This window comes from Pteropus vampyrus, unplaced genomic scaffold (assembly GCF_000151845.1).
Source record: "Pteropus vampyrus isolate Shadow unplaced genomic scaffold, Pvam_2.0 Scaffold261, whole genome shotgun sequence".
In the NCBI taxonomy this organism is placed as follows: Eukaryota; Metazoa; Chordata; class Mammalia; order Chiroptera; family Pteropodidae; genus Pteropus; species Pteropus vampyrus.
The window spans coordinates 2,884,535-2,898,053 of NW_011889042.1; the positions used below are offsets into that span (position 1 = coordinate 2,884,535).

The window sequence follows — 13,519 nt, forward strand, 5'->3', positions numbered from 1 at the left end:
CCAAGCTCTGCCATTCACTTGCTGCTCATCACTGAGACAGTCATTTCTCTCCAAGTGCCCTCATTTGGAAAATGGTTTAATATAAAAATAATATATCCATTGTCAGTTTTATGACAATAAGATAAAAGTGTGAAAGTGTCTAACACAGTATCTGAGGAAGGAATAGGTATGTAGAAACATTAATTTAATCTTCATTGTCTCAGTGTATAAAAAACTTCCTGCGCTGTTTGAATGGGAAAACAAAAGTTCAGAAAGGTGGTTTTTTTGTTTACATGCAACCTATTTAAAGTTTACTCCCTGTTTCAAATCACTAGTCGCCTGCCTAACCTCTTCATGGCTGCCTGAATATCCTTGTTCCTCAGGGTGTAGATCATGGAGTTGAGCATGGGAGTCATGACTGTGTAGCTGATGGACACAGCCTTGTCCAATGAGAAGGGGGAGAAGGGCCGGGAGTAGATGTAGATACTGGGAATAAAGATAATAGACACCACGATGATGTGGGTGGTGCAAGTAGATGCTGCCTTTCTCCTTGCCTTTCCTGAGTGGGACCTCAGCATCACCAGGATAACAGTGTAAGAGATCAGAAGGAGAAGGAACCAGATAAGAACCAGCAACCCACTATTGGAGATCATAAGGAATTCTAGGAGGGAGGTGTCTGTGCAGGCAAGTCTCAACACTTGTGGAATGTCACAGTAAAAGTTATCCAGGACATTGGGACCACAAAAAGGCAATGGGAGCATCAGGGCCAGCTGCACAATGGAGTGGACAAAGCCCCCAACCCAGGCAGCCAGCACCAGCCCCACACACAATTGAGTGTTCATGATGGTGACATAGTGAAGGGGCCGGGAGATGGCTATGTACCGATCATAAGCCATGACCGAGAGAAAGAAGACAGTGGCACCTCCCAAGAGGTGGAAGAAGAAGATCTGGGCCATGCAGCCCTGGTAGGAGATAGTCTTGGTCTCATGAAAGAAGTCCACCAGCATCTTTGGAGAAGTGACTGTGGAACAGCAGAGGTCTATGACAGCCAGATTTCGAAGCAGAAAGAACATGGGCATGTGGAGCCGAGAGTCAAACGTCACTGTGACAATGATGAGGAGGTTTCCCACAATGGTGGTGACATAGACAAGTAGAAATACCAGGAACAGGAATTTCTGGAGCTCCTGGGTCTTTGAGAACCCTAAGAGGACAAACTCGGACACCCATGTGCTGTTTTCTGGTTCCATGAGATCTTCCTAAAATTCTGAAAGAATAACCTACAAAACAAAAATTATGAAATTTCAATCATTTTCCTTGGAGAGTCAGAGTTGAATGAAGTCATTGTTGATTTCCATTGTATGATGGAGCTTAGGACAGCCTTCCATTAAAATAATACATTATCAAGGATTTCACAGAATTACCTCCCCAACCACACCCTATATTCTATTACAGGCATTAATGGGTGTTTTCCCTTTGTACCACGCTGTCCTTGTCCATGAGTTTCTTGTCTGATGCCTACCTGCTGAGCCCAACATTGTGCCTTGCGAACAACAGACTCTACAAATACAGTCAAACCAGTCAATGAAGAACAAACATATCAGCAAATACCTGTAATCATCAATCTGGGGGCAAAAATCTTGAAAGTATGAAAAGTAGAGTAGTAGTCTTGAGTAAACAAATAGATGCTTCATCATGACAGAGGTTTGAGGAGCTTCTTATGGTTCGTTGTTGAAGGAAGAGAGGTGTGCACTACAAGAAATTATCATATGCAGATTCAGAGGCAAATGTGAAGAAAAACATGCAAATGATCCTAGTAGGAGTGAAGCTGAGATAATTAGTGCGTCTTAAACTTTTCTTCAGAAAAACTTCTCTACTGTCCTCTGTTGTCATGGGGCCATCTGCAGAGGGAACTCAATGCAGCCCAGGACAAATACAAAATTTCCATGAACTCTCATGTTTCATATTTTAAAATTTATATGAATTTTCTGTTGTACACATATCTCTTGACATCTTTGGGAGGTTTTTTAAAATTTAAGTATCACGGCTTGTAAAATTTTGCTAAGTCCAACGCGATACAGAAAATATAGGATAGGGAAGACACATGTTTCTCTAGTTCGGCAAATCGAAAATCTAGAACACATTCATTTAAACACAAAACTGAGTTATCTGGTGTTAGAAGTCATTCCCTTGGGTTACACTGTTCCAAAATTTTTTTCTCAAATCGTTCAGGAAAATGTGCCCTGAGGCCCGACCCTGCAAAGAGAAAGATCTCTCCTCCCCAGCTCCCACCTGACAGATGGGAGGGACAGCAGTATTGCGCTGATGTTCTTTATACAAGGGAATTGCACAAACATATGTAAAAAGATTTCTATCAACTTCTGTAGACAAATATAAATCATAATTATCTCTAAAATTATGTTAATAATCACAATACTCTAAATACTGTCATGTTTACCTCCTCTAAAACTCACATTTATCCTCAATTATTTATGTAAAAATGATGTTCCAAGAGAGGCACTCTGTTTATTCTGTGGCATCACTAATTGCCAGCATAGGACCATTTGAAAAGCATCCCTATGGGCAACTGAGAACGCCTGCAAGCCTTTTGAAGGAAAATGATGTGATGAAACAGGGTTGAAAGGGCTCATCCCAGTCCACGAGGGCAGGAAGCACTGAGATAGGCAACGGTGGAGTAGACACTTCCTGGGCCAACAGAGAGGGTAATGTTTCTGTCTCTGGCTTTGTGTCCTTGCTCTACCATGTCATGTCAAGATTAGACTGCATGGGCAGCAGCTTAAATGGCATCGTTTAGTATGTTTGAGAAGGTCCCTGACTGGAAGCCCTTCACCCCCTACCCCAACCCTCACACTCAATCACGCCCTAAAATGCCATCAGCATATCTTTATTATCTCAGTTTTTCTTTGTTTCTATTAAGATACAACTATCATACACTTTTATACACCTTTATCAGACATGCACACTGTACAACATCATACATAAGTCAATCGCCTAAAAGATATTTTCTCCTCTAGACCAAAATGTTTTCAAAAATGTTCCATGATACTTCCACACAGATGCCGAAGATGGCATCCTGGTAGGTCCTGGTGATCAAAAGCCAAGGTCTTGTCCCGGGCCACCTGGTGACCCTCAAGGCCGAGTAGGTATTGCTGGTCTAGAAGGTGATGTTCATGTCCTGGGAGGGCATCAACATTTCTGGCAATTTTAGAAACAAGGTGAAGTACCTGACCTTGCTCTGCAAGTTGAAGAACACCTACCTATCCCGCAGCCCCTACCACTTCCGAGCCTCCAGCCGCATCGTTTGGCAGACTGTGTGAGGTGTGCTGCCCTACAAGACCAAACGGGGCCTGGCCTCCCTGGACTGCATCAAGGTGTCTGAAGGGCTTCCCGCACCCCAGGACAAGAAAAACCTGGTTCCTGCCACCCTCAAGATTGTGCCTCTGAAGCTTATATTAAAGTGCGCCTACTGAGGTCGCTGGCTCATGGACTTGGCTGGAAGTGTTGGCAGGTACAGCCACTCTGGAGGAACAGAGGAAGAAGGCCAAGATTCATCACCAGAAAACAAACAAACAAATGAAAACATACAACAACAACGACACCGCTTGTGAGGCTACAGAAATAGGACAAAAAGAAGAAGAAAATTGACAAGTGCACAGAGGTCCTCCAGACCCTGTGGACTCCAGGTCTGAACCCAGTAAAATTGACTTCTATTTCCTCAAAAAATATTTTCCTTGCTTCTTCATTGTCTACAGAAAGAATTCACGCTTCATGGGTTTTTGGGTGCTTCCACATAAACTGGGTCTTATCTTTCTTTGCAGACCCATCTGCCACTCAGCAACATTCGAAGCAGTCAAACATTAATTGTACTTGTAGTAGTAATTGTTGTCATTGTTGTGGCAAATATGTATTGCATGTTTACTCTGTGCTAGGCCCTAGGCTGAACATTTTATAAGCATTAGCCTGTTTAATTCTCATACATCATTCTCACACTTATAAAGTATAATAAGTACTATTAATTATCCCCACTTTACAGATAAGTAGTCTCAGGCTTAAAGAGGTTAAATAATTTGCCCCAGGTCACACAGACAATAAGCAGCAAAGCTGGGACTCTGAACCAGGTTGGTGAATCCCAGGATGGCATCCTAACCGCAATTCTCGTCTTACTTGCTCGCCCCTAAGAATCCTTGGCTTCGACATACTGATGTCTACTTCAGTTCCTCAGGCCTCAATGCTTCTCATCAGGCCAGTGCCCAACCCGCATTGCTTTGCCATCCTGTTCCTCTCCTTCAAGGCCCAAGGGTAATTAGCTTCTTCATACATTGCCATGTACTGGTCATTTTCCATAAGGATGGCTGTGTCACCTCACATGGGCTTGTAATGTCTGATATGTTTAGCAATATACAGTTCCTAATGCACGTATAACCTTTCTCATAGATGGTTCCCAAAAGAATGTTTGATAGCTTGATAGTGGATGGAAGGCTAGGATGGGCCAGACCACTGAGACAGGTGGGAAGAGAGTGAGTAGTCACTTCATGGAAGATTTCAGTTTCAGGGACCTTGAAGAGAACTCAAGCATCCTAATTCCCAGCATCGCCAGACTTAGGAACCTGGAAGCATCATCTTAGCATAGTCAGCATCCCTTCCACAAACTTATAAGAACCTTGGGAAATGATTCTTCCATCTACCTGCATAGAGCATAGATTTAGAGGGATTCTAGATAGGAAAGAAAACAGAGACATAAAGAAAGGACATGGACGTATATGGGGTAAAGAAAGGTTCCGAACCCCTTTCTGTTGATATTTAATCTTGTCTCCCATCTGTCTCTCTCTCAGGCAATCAGTCCGCACTGGATTAAGAGAGAGGAAGGGAAAAGGAACACGTGGTTCCAAAAATGAGGGTGAATCTCGCCGGTGGTCATCGTGGGAGTATTAACAGCTTTTATTAAGCAAAGGACTTAAGGAAGGATATGATGGAGGTATAGCACTAGAAAAGGAATGAAAACCTGGAGAGGCAGCAGGCAGGAGAAGTGGGTGGAGGAATAAAAGAGGATTAAAAGGGAAACATCAGAGGGTGGGAAGTGTGAGAAAGGGCTAGATTGTTTTCTCCTAGGCGTGGGAGGAAGCTGTAGTGTGCATGTGGGAGGTGGGGGAGAAACCAGTGGTGTCTCCATTCTGCTCTCCCTCCTACCTTCTGATCTAAATCCCACTCAATACATTAGGCAATACAGACAAATGTCTTAATTCCAAATAAACCCAGCTGACCCCCAAATCACATTCCCCTTGCATTCTGGCCCAATGACTTTCCTATACCTTCTCTCCAACCCATGCTTATCGTACAATAGTCTTTGACAGGAGCCTTCCTAGTGCTGACATGTCCATGGGAAGGTCATGGGGACCATCACCTACCTCCAGCCCAATGTGGCCAAGTGGACTTAGAGCCTCCCATCTTCCAGGCCACCCTTCTCCTGAAGCTCCATTCTTCTCCTGGCCTGTCTCAGACCAAGATCACAGATAGGACTGGCCTTAAAGGAAGAGACATTCCTTGGGGATCAAAACAGCCTGAGATTGTGAAATGAGCTGGTTCAGGCTGCTGAGGGCAAGAGCAATGGGAGTTATTAAAAAGTATGTGAGCTGTTGCATCAGATGTGTCATTATAAACTCTTCAGGGGCATTGATCATAGGACCAGATGAAGCAGGTAAGAGCCCTAATGGAAAATGAATTCTTGGGGAAATTTACAGGAACCATATCCCTTGAGGTCGCCATATGTGCTCTGCAAGGCTCCACCCTCCCCTCTCACCACTGTAGCTGCAAAAGTAAGTTATGTCCTAGGACATGGTCTGGGTCATGCCCTCTACAAGTAAACTCTGAAGCTTTTTCACGTGTACAGTTGTTAAGGTGTGTCTCTGTCCAACCTCTGATCTGTTCTTTTATAGCCATAGTGACCTCCCCAATATAAATCAGCTAAGTTTGCCCTCAGGATACTACTCATATACCATAAAATTCACCATTTTGAAGAGCACAGCTCAGTGGGTTCTTGGATATTCACAAGCTTGTGTAACGATCACCACTATCTGACTCCAGAACATTTTCATCACTCCGAAAAGAAACCTCATATTATTTAGCAGTCACTACCCATTCTGTTCTCTCTCCAGCTCCTGGCAACCATTAGTCTACTTTTCATCACTATGGATTTCCCTATTCTGGACATTTTATACAGATGAAACCATATAATATGTGGTCTTCAATGTCTTGCTTCTTTCACTAGCATAACGTTTTCAAGGTTCATCCATGTTGTAGCATGTATCAATACTTTATTCCTTTTTATGACCAAATAATAGTCCATCGTATGAATAGGCCACTTTTGTTTATCCATTAATCAGTTCTTGATCATTTGGGTTGTCGCTACACTTTTACTATTATAAACAATGCTGCTATAACATTTGTACACAACTTTTTGTATGAATATATGTTTTCAATTATCTTGGGTGTATACCTAGCAGTGGAAATACAAGGTCACGTGATAGCTCTATGTTTAACCTTTGAAGGAACAGCCAGTCTGTTTTTCAGTGTCTGCACCACTTTATATAAGCATTTATATTCCCATCAGCAGTGTAGCAGCAGTGATGATTCCTCTACATCATCACCAGCAGTTCTTATTATCTGTCTTCTTATTTTAACCATTCTAATGAGAGTGAATTGAAATTTTGCTGTGGTTTTGAATTGCATTTCCTTAATGATCAGTGATTTTGACTGTCTTAACATGTGCTTGTTGACCATTTGTATATTTTCCTTGGAGAAACATCTGCTCAAGTTCATTGTCCATTTTTAAATTGGATTGTTTGTCTTTTGTTGTTGAGTTTTTAGCTTTTTTTATATTCTGGATATTAGATCATTATAATGTGCAATTTACAAATATTTTCTCCCATTCTGTAGGTTTTTTCTTCATATTTCAATAATGTGCTTTGATATACATAAGATTTTAGTTTTATGAAGTCATTTCTGTTTACATTTTTCATGTCAAATATAAAACTCCACTGACAACTTTGAGATCACAAAGGTTTACTTCTATTTTATAGTTTTAGCTCTTGTTTTTAGATAACTGATTCATAGTGAGTTAATTTTTATATATGGAGTGAAATAAGCATCCAACTTTACTGTTTTGCATGTGGTCACCCAGTCGTCTCCACCATTTTTGAAAAGACTGTTTCTCATCATTGAACGACCTTGGCTCCACTGCAAAGAAAATTAATTGGCCTTAGATGTTTTGTTTATTTCTGAACCCAATTCTATTCCATTGATCTATGTGTTTATCCTTATGCTGGTACCACACTGTTTCGATTCCTGTAGCTTTGTAGTAAATTTTGAAGTTAGGAAAAGTGAATCCTCCACTTTGTTTTTTTCTTTTTCTAAGTTATTTTGGCTATTCGGGGCCCCCTGTAATAGCATATAAATTTGAAAATTGGATATTCATTCCATTTGTGCAAAAGCAAAAAAGCTATTAACATTTTGATAGGGAAAGCACTGAATCTGTAGATCACTTTGGGGAGTATTGCTATCTTACAATTAAGCCTCCTGATCTATGAATCTGAGATTCATAGATCTTTTCATTTTCATGACTGCTAAATAATATGAGGTCTTTTCATTTATTTAGATCTCGATTAATTTTTTTAAGCAATGCTTTGTAGTTTTCAAGTGTATAACTCTTTCACCTTCTTTGTTAAAATTTTCGCAGGTATTTTAAATGGAAAGTTTTAAACTTCTTTTTAGGTATATTTTTTACTTGTTTATAGAAGCACAGGTAACATTTGTGTGTTGTTTTTGGACATTTGAAAGATCCCAAATATACTTATTACCTCTGATAGGTTTTTTTTTGTAGATTCTGTGGGATTTTCTGCATATAGAATCCTATCATCTGCAAATGGCGATAGTTTTACTTTTTTCTTTCTAATATAAATGTCTTTTATTTCTGTTTCTTGCATAATTGCTCTGACTACACCTTCCAGGACAATACTGACTAGCAGTGGTGAAATGGGCATCTTTTTCTTATTCCTGATCTTGAGGGAAGATTTCAGTTTTTCACCATTGAGGATGATTTTAGCTGTGTGTTTTTCATAAATGATTCCTTTCTAATCCTAATTTGAGTGTTTTTGTCATAAAAAGGTGTTGACATTTTTCAAATGCTGCTTCTGCATTTATTGAGATGATCATATGGGTTTTCCTTCATTTAATTAATGCGGTGCATTACATTCATTGATTTTTCTCATGCTGGACTATCTTTGCCTTTCTGGGCTAAATTCCACTTGGCCATGGTGTATAAACCTGTAAACATGCTGTTGAATTTGATTTGCTGGTATTTTTTGAGTATTTTCCATCCTGACGTATAGTGGTGTGTACTTTTCTTTTCCTGCGGTGTCTCACTTTGACTCTGTTAGCAGGGAAATGCTGACCTTACACAACGTGTTAGACAATGTTCCCTTTGCTTCTATTTTTGGAAGCGGTTAAGTAGTACTGATGTTGCTTCTTTAAATGTTTGGTAAGATTCACCCAGTAAAACCATATGGTCCTGGGATTTTCTTTGTTGGGAAGTTTTTTCATACAATTTTTGCTTGTTACAGGTTTGTTGAGATTTTCTATTCCTTCTTAAGGAAACTCTTTAATAAGTTGTGTGTTTTTAGGAATTCGTCCCTTTAATCTAGAGTATCTAATTTTTGGCATATACTTGCTCATAGTAATCTATTATAAGCCTTTTCATTTCTGTAAGGCTGGTAGGTCCGTTCTCACTCTCATTTCACAAAACTTTCTCACCTGCCATTGGTGCGGTGCCTCTCCTCTCGCCTTGCCGTACACTATGTTTCAGGAATGTCTCTGCTTATGGAGTCAGACTTATTTTTATCTCACTCTTTCACAAGCCGCCTTATTCAAGGGTGAGGGTATGTGATAGAGTTTACTCCTTCCCTGCCAAAAATCTCCAAAAAGTGACTTGGTCACGTCCCTCCAAACTTCTACCACTTATACCTGTGTCATTCCTCCTTATAGCCCAGACTGAAGGGCAAACTGTGACATGTCTGTATTTTTTTTTTTATCCATCCTTCCAGCCCACTCAGTCCTCTCTATGTTCTTTCCCTCTGGCCAAGTCCTTCTAGCCCAACAATGGACAAGGAGAAGGAGATAGCCACAGCATCCACTCATTCTGGAGGAAATTGTCACAGCGACTCAGATTATTTGTGATGTGATTGGATGAGCACTGAACCGAGGGCCAAAAAATCCTGGATTCTTGTTTGGTCACAAACAAGCCATGTAACCTTGAACAGGACATAGAGTCTAGGATTTTGAAGCTCTGCAAAGTCTTAAGAGGTGATCTAATCCAACTTATTACTTCACATATGCTTGAAACTGAGGCCTGGAGACGTGATAGAACCTGCTCCAAGTCATGGGATTGGTGAATGGCATAGCTGGTACAAACAGGAGTGTTATATCGATGCTCCTTCCATCATCCCTTGCTGATTGCTTCTGTTTTCTCATCTGCACAATGGTCACAATGTGGATAATAGATGAGGACAAATGAGCTGATGCTGCATTAAGAACATGGAAAAGAGAAAACGGTATTCAAATGAGAGGTTATGAAATCCCCACTGGAAACTGACTCTCTGTTGTGCCCCAGTGGAAGTTCAGAAGCCAAGGGAGGCTGGCTCATCCACCTCTCCTGGGCCCTGGAAACTTTCCATGGGAACCCTGGGCAGAGAGCCATGGCCACTGCAGCTAATAAGCCTCACAGGAACCACTTTAAAAGTTGTGCTGTGCAAAAATACCTACAATAAATACCTATCTCAAAATCAAGTGTGTAATGGGATGTGGGGTTATGGGTGGTTTATGTTCTTCCCCTCCCTATTTTACAAATTGATTATAACGTGATTCATTGTTCTGGCATATCATACCTGGGTTAGTGTAGACTTTCAGCAAACTTTTGTTAAATATGGAACTAACGATTTGAAATAAAATTTCTTGATGATTTAAAGAGCAGCAAGAGACATGTCAGGGTATACCTCTATCCTCAATGCCAGGAATACAAACATAAGTACATTCTGCTCTTAAGGAACTCAGAGGCTGATGGGGAAAACAGACCTAGAAACACCCAAATGCACAGCAGAGAGGAAATAGCTCTACCAAGGAGATGCTCAAAGGTAAAGGGCTCAGCAACTAACCATGCCCGAGAGAGGGTAAGGCTTCTCAGAGGAGGTGACAACTGAGCAAAGAGAAGTTCCTGCATGTAGCAGAAACGTATTTCTGGCAAGGAGAACAGAGGCCCAGAGATAGAAAGACACAGCATACACTCCATGAAGACTGAAAGCCTCAGCAGGGTTGGAGCTCAGGGCAACAGTGTGAGATGACAGGGGGCAAAGATTTGATTTTGGAGAGCTTCGAGGGGTCGAGTTAATAAATTCAGATTTTATTCTATAAAGACGAGAAGCCAGTGGAAGACATTATACAAGAGAACCACGTGCAGATGAAAGCTTCTACAACAGTAAGGAGGAGGAGAGATGGGAGAATCAAGATAATAAACACCAGGGAAGTAGCTCCTGATCCCCTAAAGTAAAGTTTATCAGTATAAAAGCCTTGCCTCTACATATAGGCTCCAATTAACATTTTAGTGCCTTACTCTTAAATAGATATAGACAATCAAAGAACAAGAGGCGTTTAAAGAAGGCTTCCAAGTCGAAAGAGCAAAAAGCAAAATAAATAGAAAAGTGAATGGGAAGGAAATAAAAATGATACAGGGAACCTGGGAAATCTTTATAATACAACCTCTAGTTCACATAATCAGTGTCTTTAGAGAGAGGCAAGAAAATACACTATCCATAAAATATAATAGTAAAAATGGAGAACAAGAAATAGCTCTTAGAAATTCAAATATATTTACAGTTGTGAAAACTTCAACAGAGGAGTTAGAAGTTGAAATTATCTCTGAATGTGGAATAAGAAATTAGGAAGTTGTAAACAAGTGGTGAGAATACATAAATGACTTAGAAATTAATTCAGTAGGAATTCCCAAAGAATGGCAATTATGGAGGTGAAAAATCTATCGAAGAAATACCAATAATACAAGAAATCACCCAGATTAAACAGGCCCACCAAAAATCTGCAGAAGATATAAAATCCACACCAAACACTTCACTGTAAAATTTCAAAACGCTAAGAACAAAAAAGAACTCCTAAAAGCCTCCAGAAGTAAGGAAGGACCCAGCCACAAAATAACAAGAAGCAGAAGAACTTGAGACTTCTCAAGAGCAAACTGGATGCTAGAGGAAAACCAAGAAATGCCTTCAGCATTTTGGTAGAAAAATTATTTTCAGTCCGTAATTCTGATCTCATCCAAAATATTAATTGAGCATGAGGGATTAATGAAAGGACTTTGTAATGGACTGAAACTTTGAGTTCTCCCAAAATTCGTATATTGAAATCTTAAACCCAGTATGATAGTATTAGAAAGTGGAGCTTTGGGAAAGTGATTAGGTCATGTGAGTGGAGGCCTCATGAATGAGATTAGTGCCCTTATGAAAGAGACTCTAAAAAGCTCTCCTACTCACCTTCCATCACATAAGAACAAAGCGAGAAGACATGTATCTATGATCCAAGAAGTGGGCCTCACCAGATACTGAATCTACTGGCAGTTTGACCTTGGACTTGTGAGCCTACAGAACTGTGAGAAATAAATATCTGTTGTTTATCAGCCACCCAGTCTAAAGTATTCTGTTATAGGAGCCCAAACTGACTAAGAAAGACAGCTAGGTCCTCTCTCTTGCACGGTGTCTTCAAATATCTAATGATCCCTGCCTAAGCATTCATGTGTACAAAGCTGTAAGAATCGAAAAAAGCAAGGATGCCCATTACACCAGTCCTATTCAACGTCAAACTGTCAGTCTCAGACAGTAAATTAAAGCAATAACAATAAATAAATAAATAAATAAATAGATAGATAGATAGATAGATAGATAGATAGATAGATAGATAAAAAGCAAGCATTTAAAGTTGCTCTAAAAATGAGGAACTTAAGTATAAATCTAACAACATGTGTATAGAATTGGTATGCTGAAAACTACAAAATATTGATTAAAGAAATCAAAGAAGACCTAAATCAATGGAGAGAGATACTGTGTTCATTAACCAGAAGGCACAATATTGTTAAGATGTCAATCTTCCCCCACCGATGTAATGTTTCAATGCAAACACAATTAAAATCCCAGCAGGTTTTTTGACATATATTGACAGGATGATTCCAAAAGGCATGTGGAAAGGCAAAATAACTAGAATAGCCAAAATAATTTTTACAAATAAGGTTGGAGAATTCACATGTCTTCATTTTAAGAGCTACTATAAAGCCACAGTAGTCAACAGAGTGTGGTATTAGTGAAGGGATAGACACAGAGATCAATGAAATTGAATAGAGAGTCTAGAAATAGATTCACATATTATGGCAATGGATTCTTGACAAGAATGCCAAGACCATGTAGTGGAAAAAAATTATATTCTTTTCAGCAATTGTTTTAGGGTAAAGTTTAGGGCAAAGTTTATATACAGAAAAATGAACTTTGTCCTAAACTTCATATCTTATACAAAATTTTCAGTTCTGGTGGAAATTATGAGTATTAGTATATAGAAATCTAAGTAAACACAAAAGAGCAATTGTTAACTCCAGAAGATACAAGAAGTTTGAATGTAATTATAATACAATATATAGCTCGCCTACCAATATTAATTGTATTATCTTGATACTATAAACACTGAACCAATGGCATACCAAAGGATGATGGTGAGAGCAGGCTGCCCCAAGTGCAGCCAATAAGAGATGTGCATTCTCTGTAGATGACTTTAAAACAATAACAAAATTGACTAAAAGTCACCTTAGCTTTTATTGTCACTGTGCACGAGCACATCTAAATAACGTCAGTGATGAAATACTCCTTCTAAAATATCTTTTGTTTGTCTAATTTATAAAAAATATTGGAAGTTACTATAGACTTTCATAATATATTTAATAGCTTCAAATTAACACATTTTTATTATTTATCCTTTAATGAACATTTTATTTTACATGAAAGTTAATTTGAGGAGTTCCCAGTTGTATAGTCGGTCTACTTAATACATGGATTCAGCAATTGTTTGAGTGTAAATTTCTAATGGTTCAGAATCATTGTTAACTTCACATCGGGTACACTTTGTGTGTCTAGCCCTCTGGTACCACATATCCCTGTTTAAAATGGTAAATTAAAAGTAAACAAGGCAAGCATAGTGATTGTAAATGCAGAGAAATTAAACCCGAGTTACTTTAATTCTGTTGTTCTATGTGACCATTTGGAGTTTTTGTGTTTAAAATATAAAACAGTGAAACAGCACAAACTGCAAGGTGTAATTATTTAGTTAGTAAATACAAATTTTAGTTTATAAATGATATTTTACTTAATTTCGATAATTTGAAATGTATTCTTTTCTAATTTATAATTTTTTAAAACTAAAAAATGAATCC

The 13,519-nt window shown here is 39.2% G+C and overlaps 1 protein-coding gene and 1 pseudogene across 1 annotated transcript; one reads left to right on the top strand and one right to left on the bottom strand.

Moving 5' to 3' along the window:
- Positions 1-302: 302 nt before the first annotated feature.
- Positions 303-1,226, bottom strand: LOC105302131 (olfactory receptor 4D1-like). The gene has a single exon (XM_011375095.1). The coding sequence runs from the start codon at positions 1,224-1,226 to the stop codon at positions 303-305; it is 924 nt and encodes a 307-aa protein (XP_011373397.1).
- Positions 1,227-3,053: 1,827 nt separating this feature from the next.
- LOC105302161 lies at positions 3,054-5,572 on the top strand (annotated as a pseudogene).
- The last annotated feature ends 7,947 nt before the right edge of the window (positions 5,573-13,519 follow it).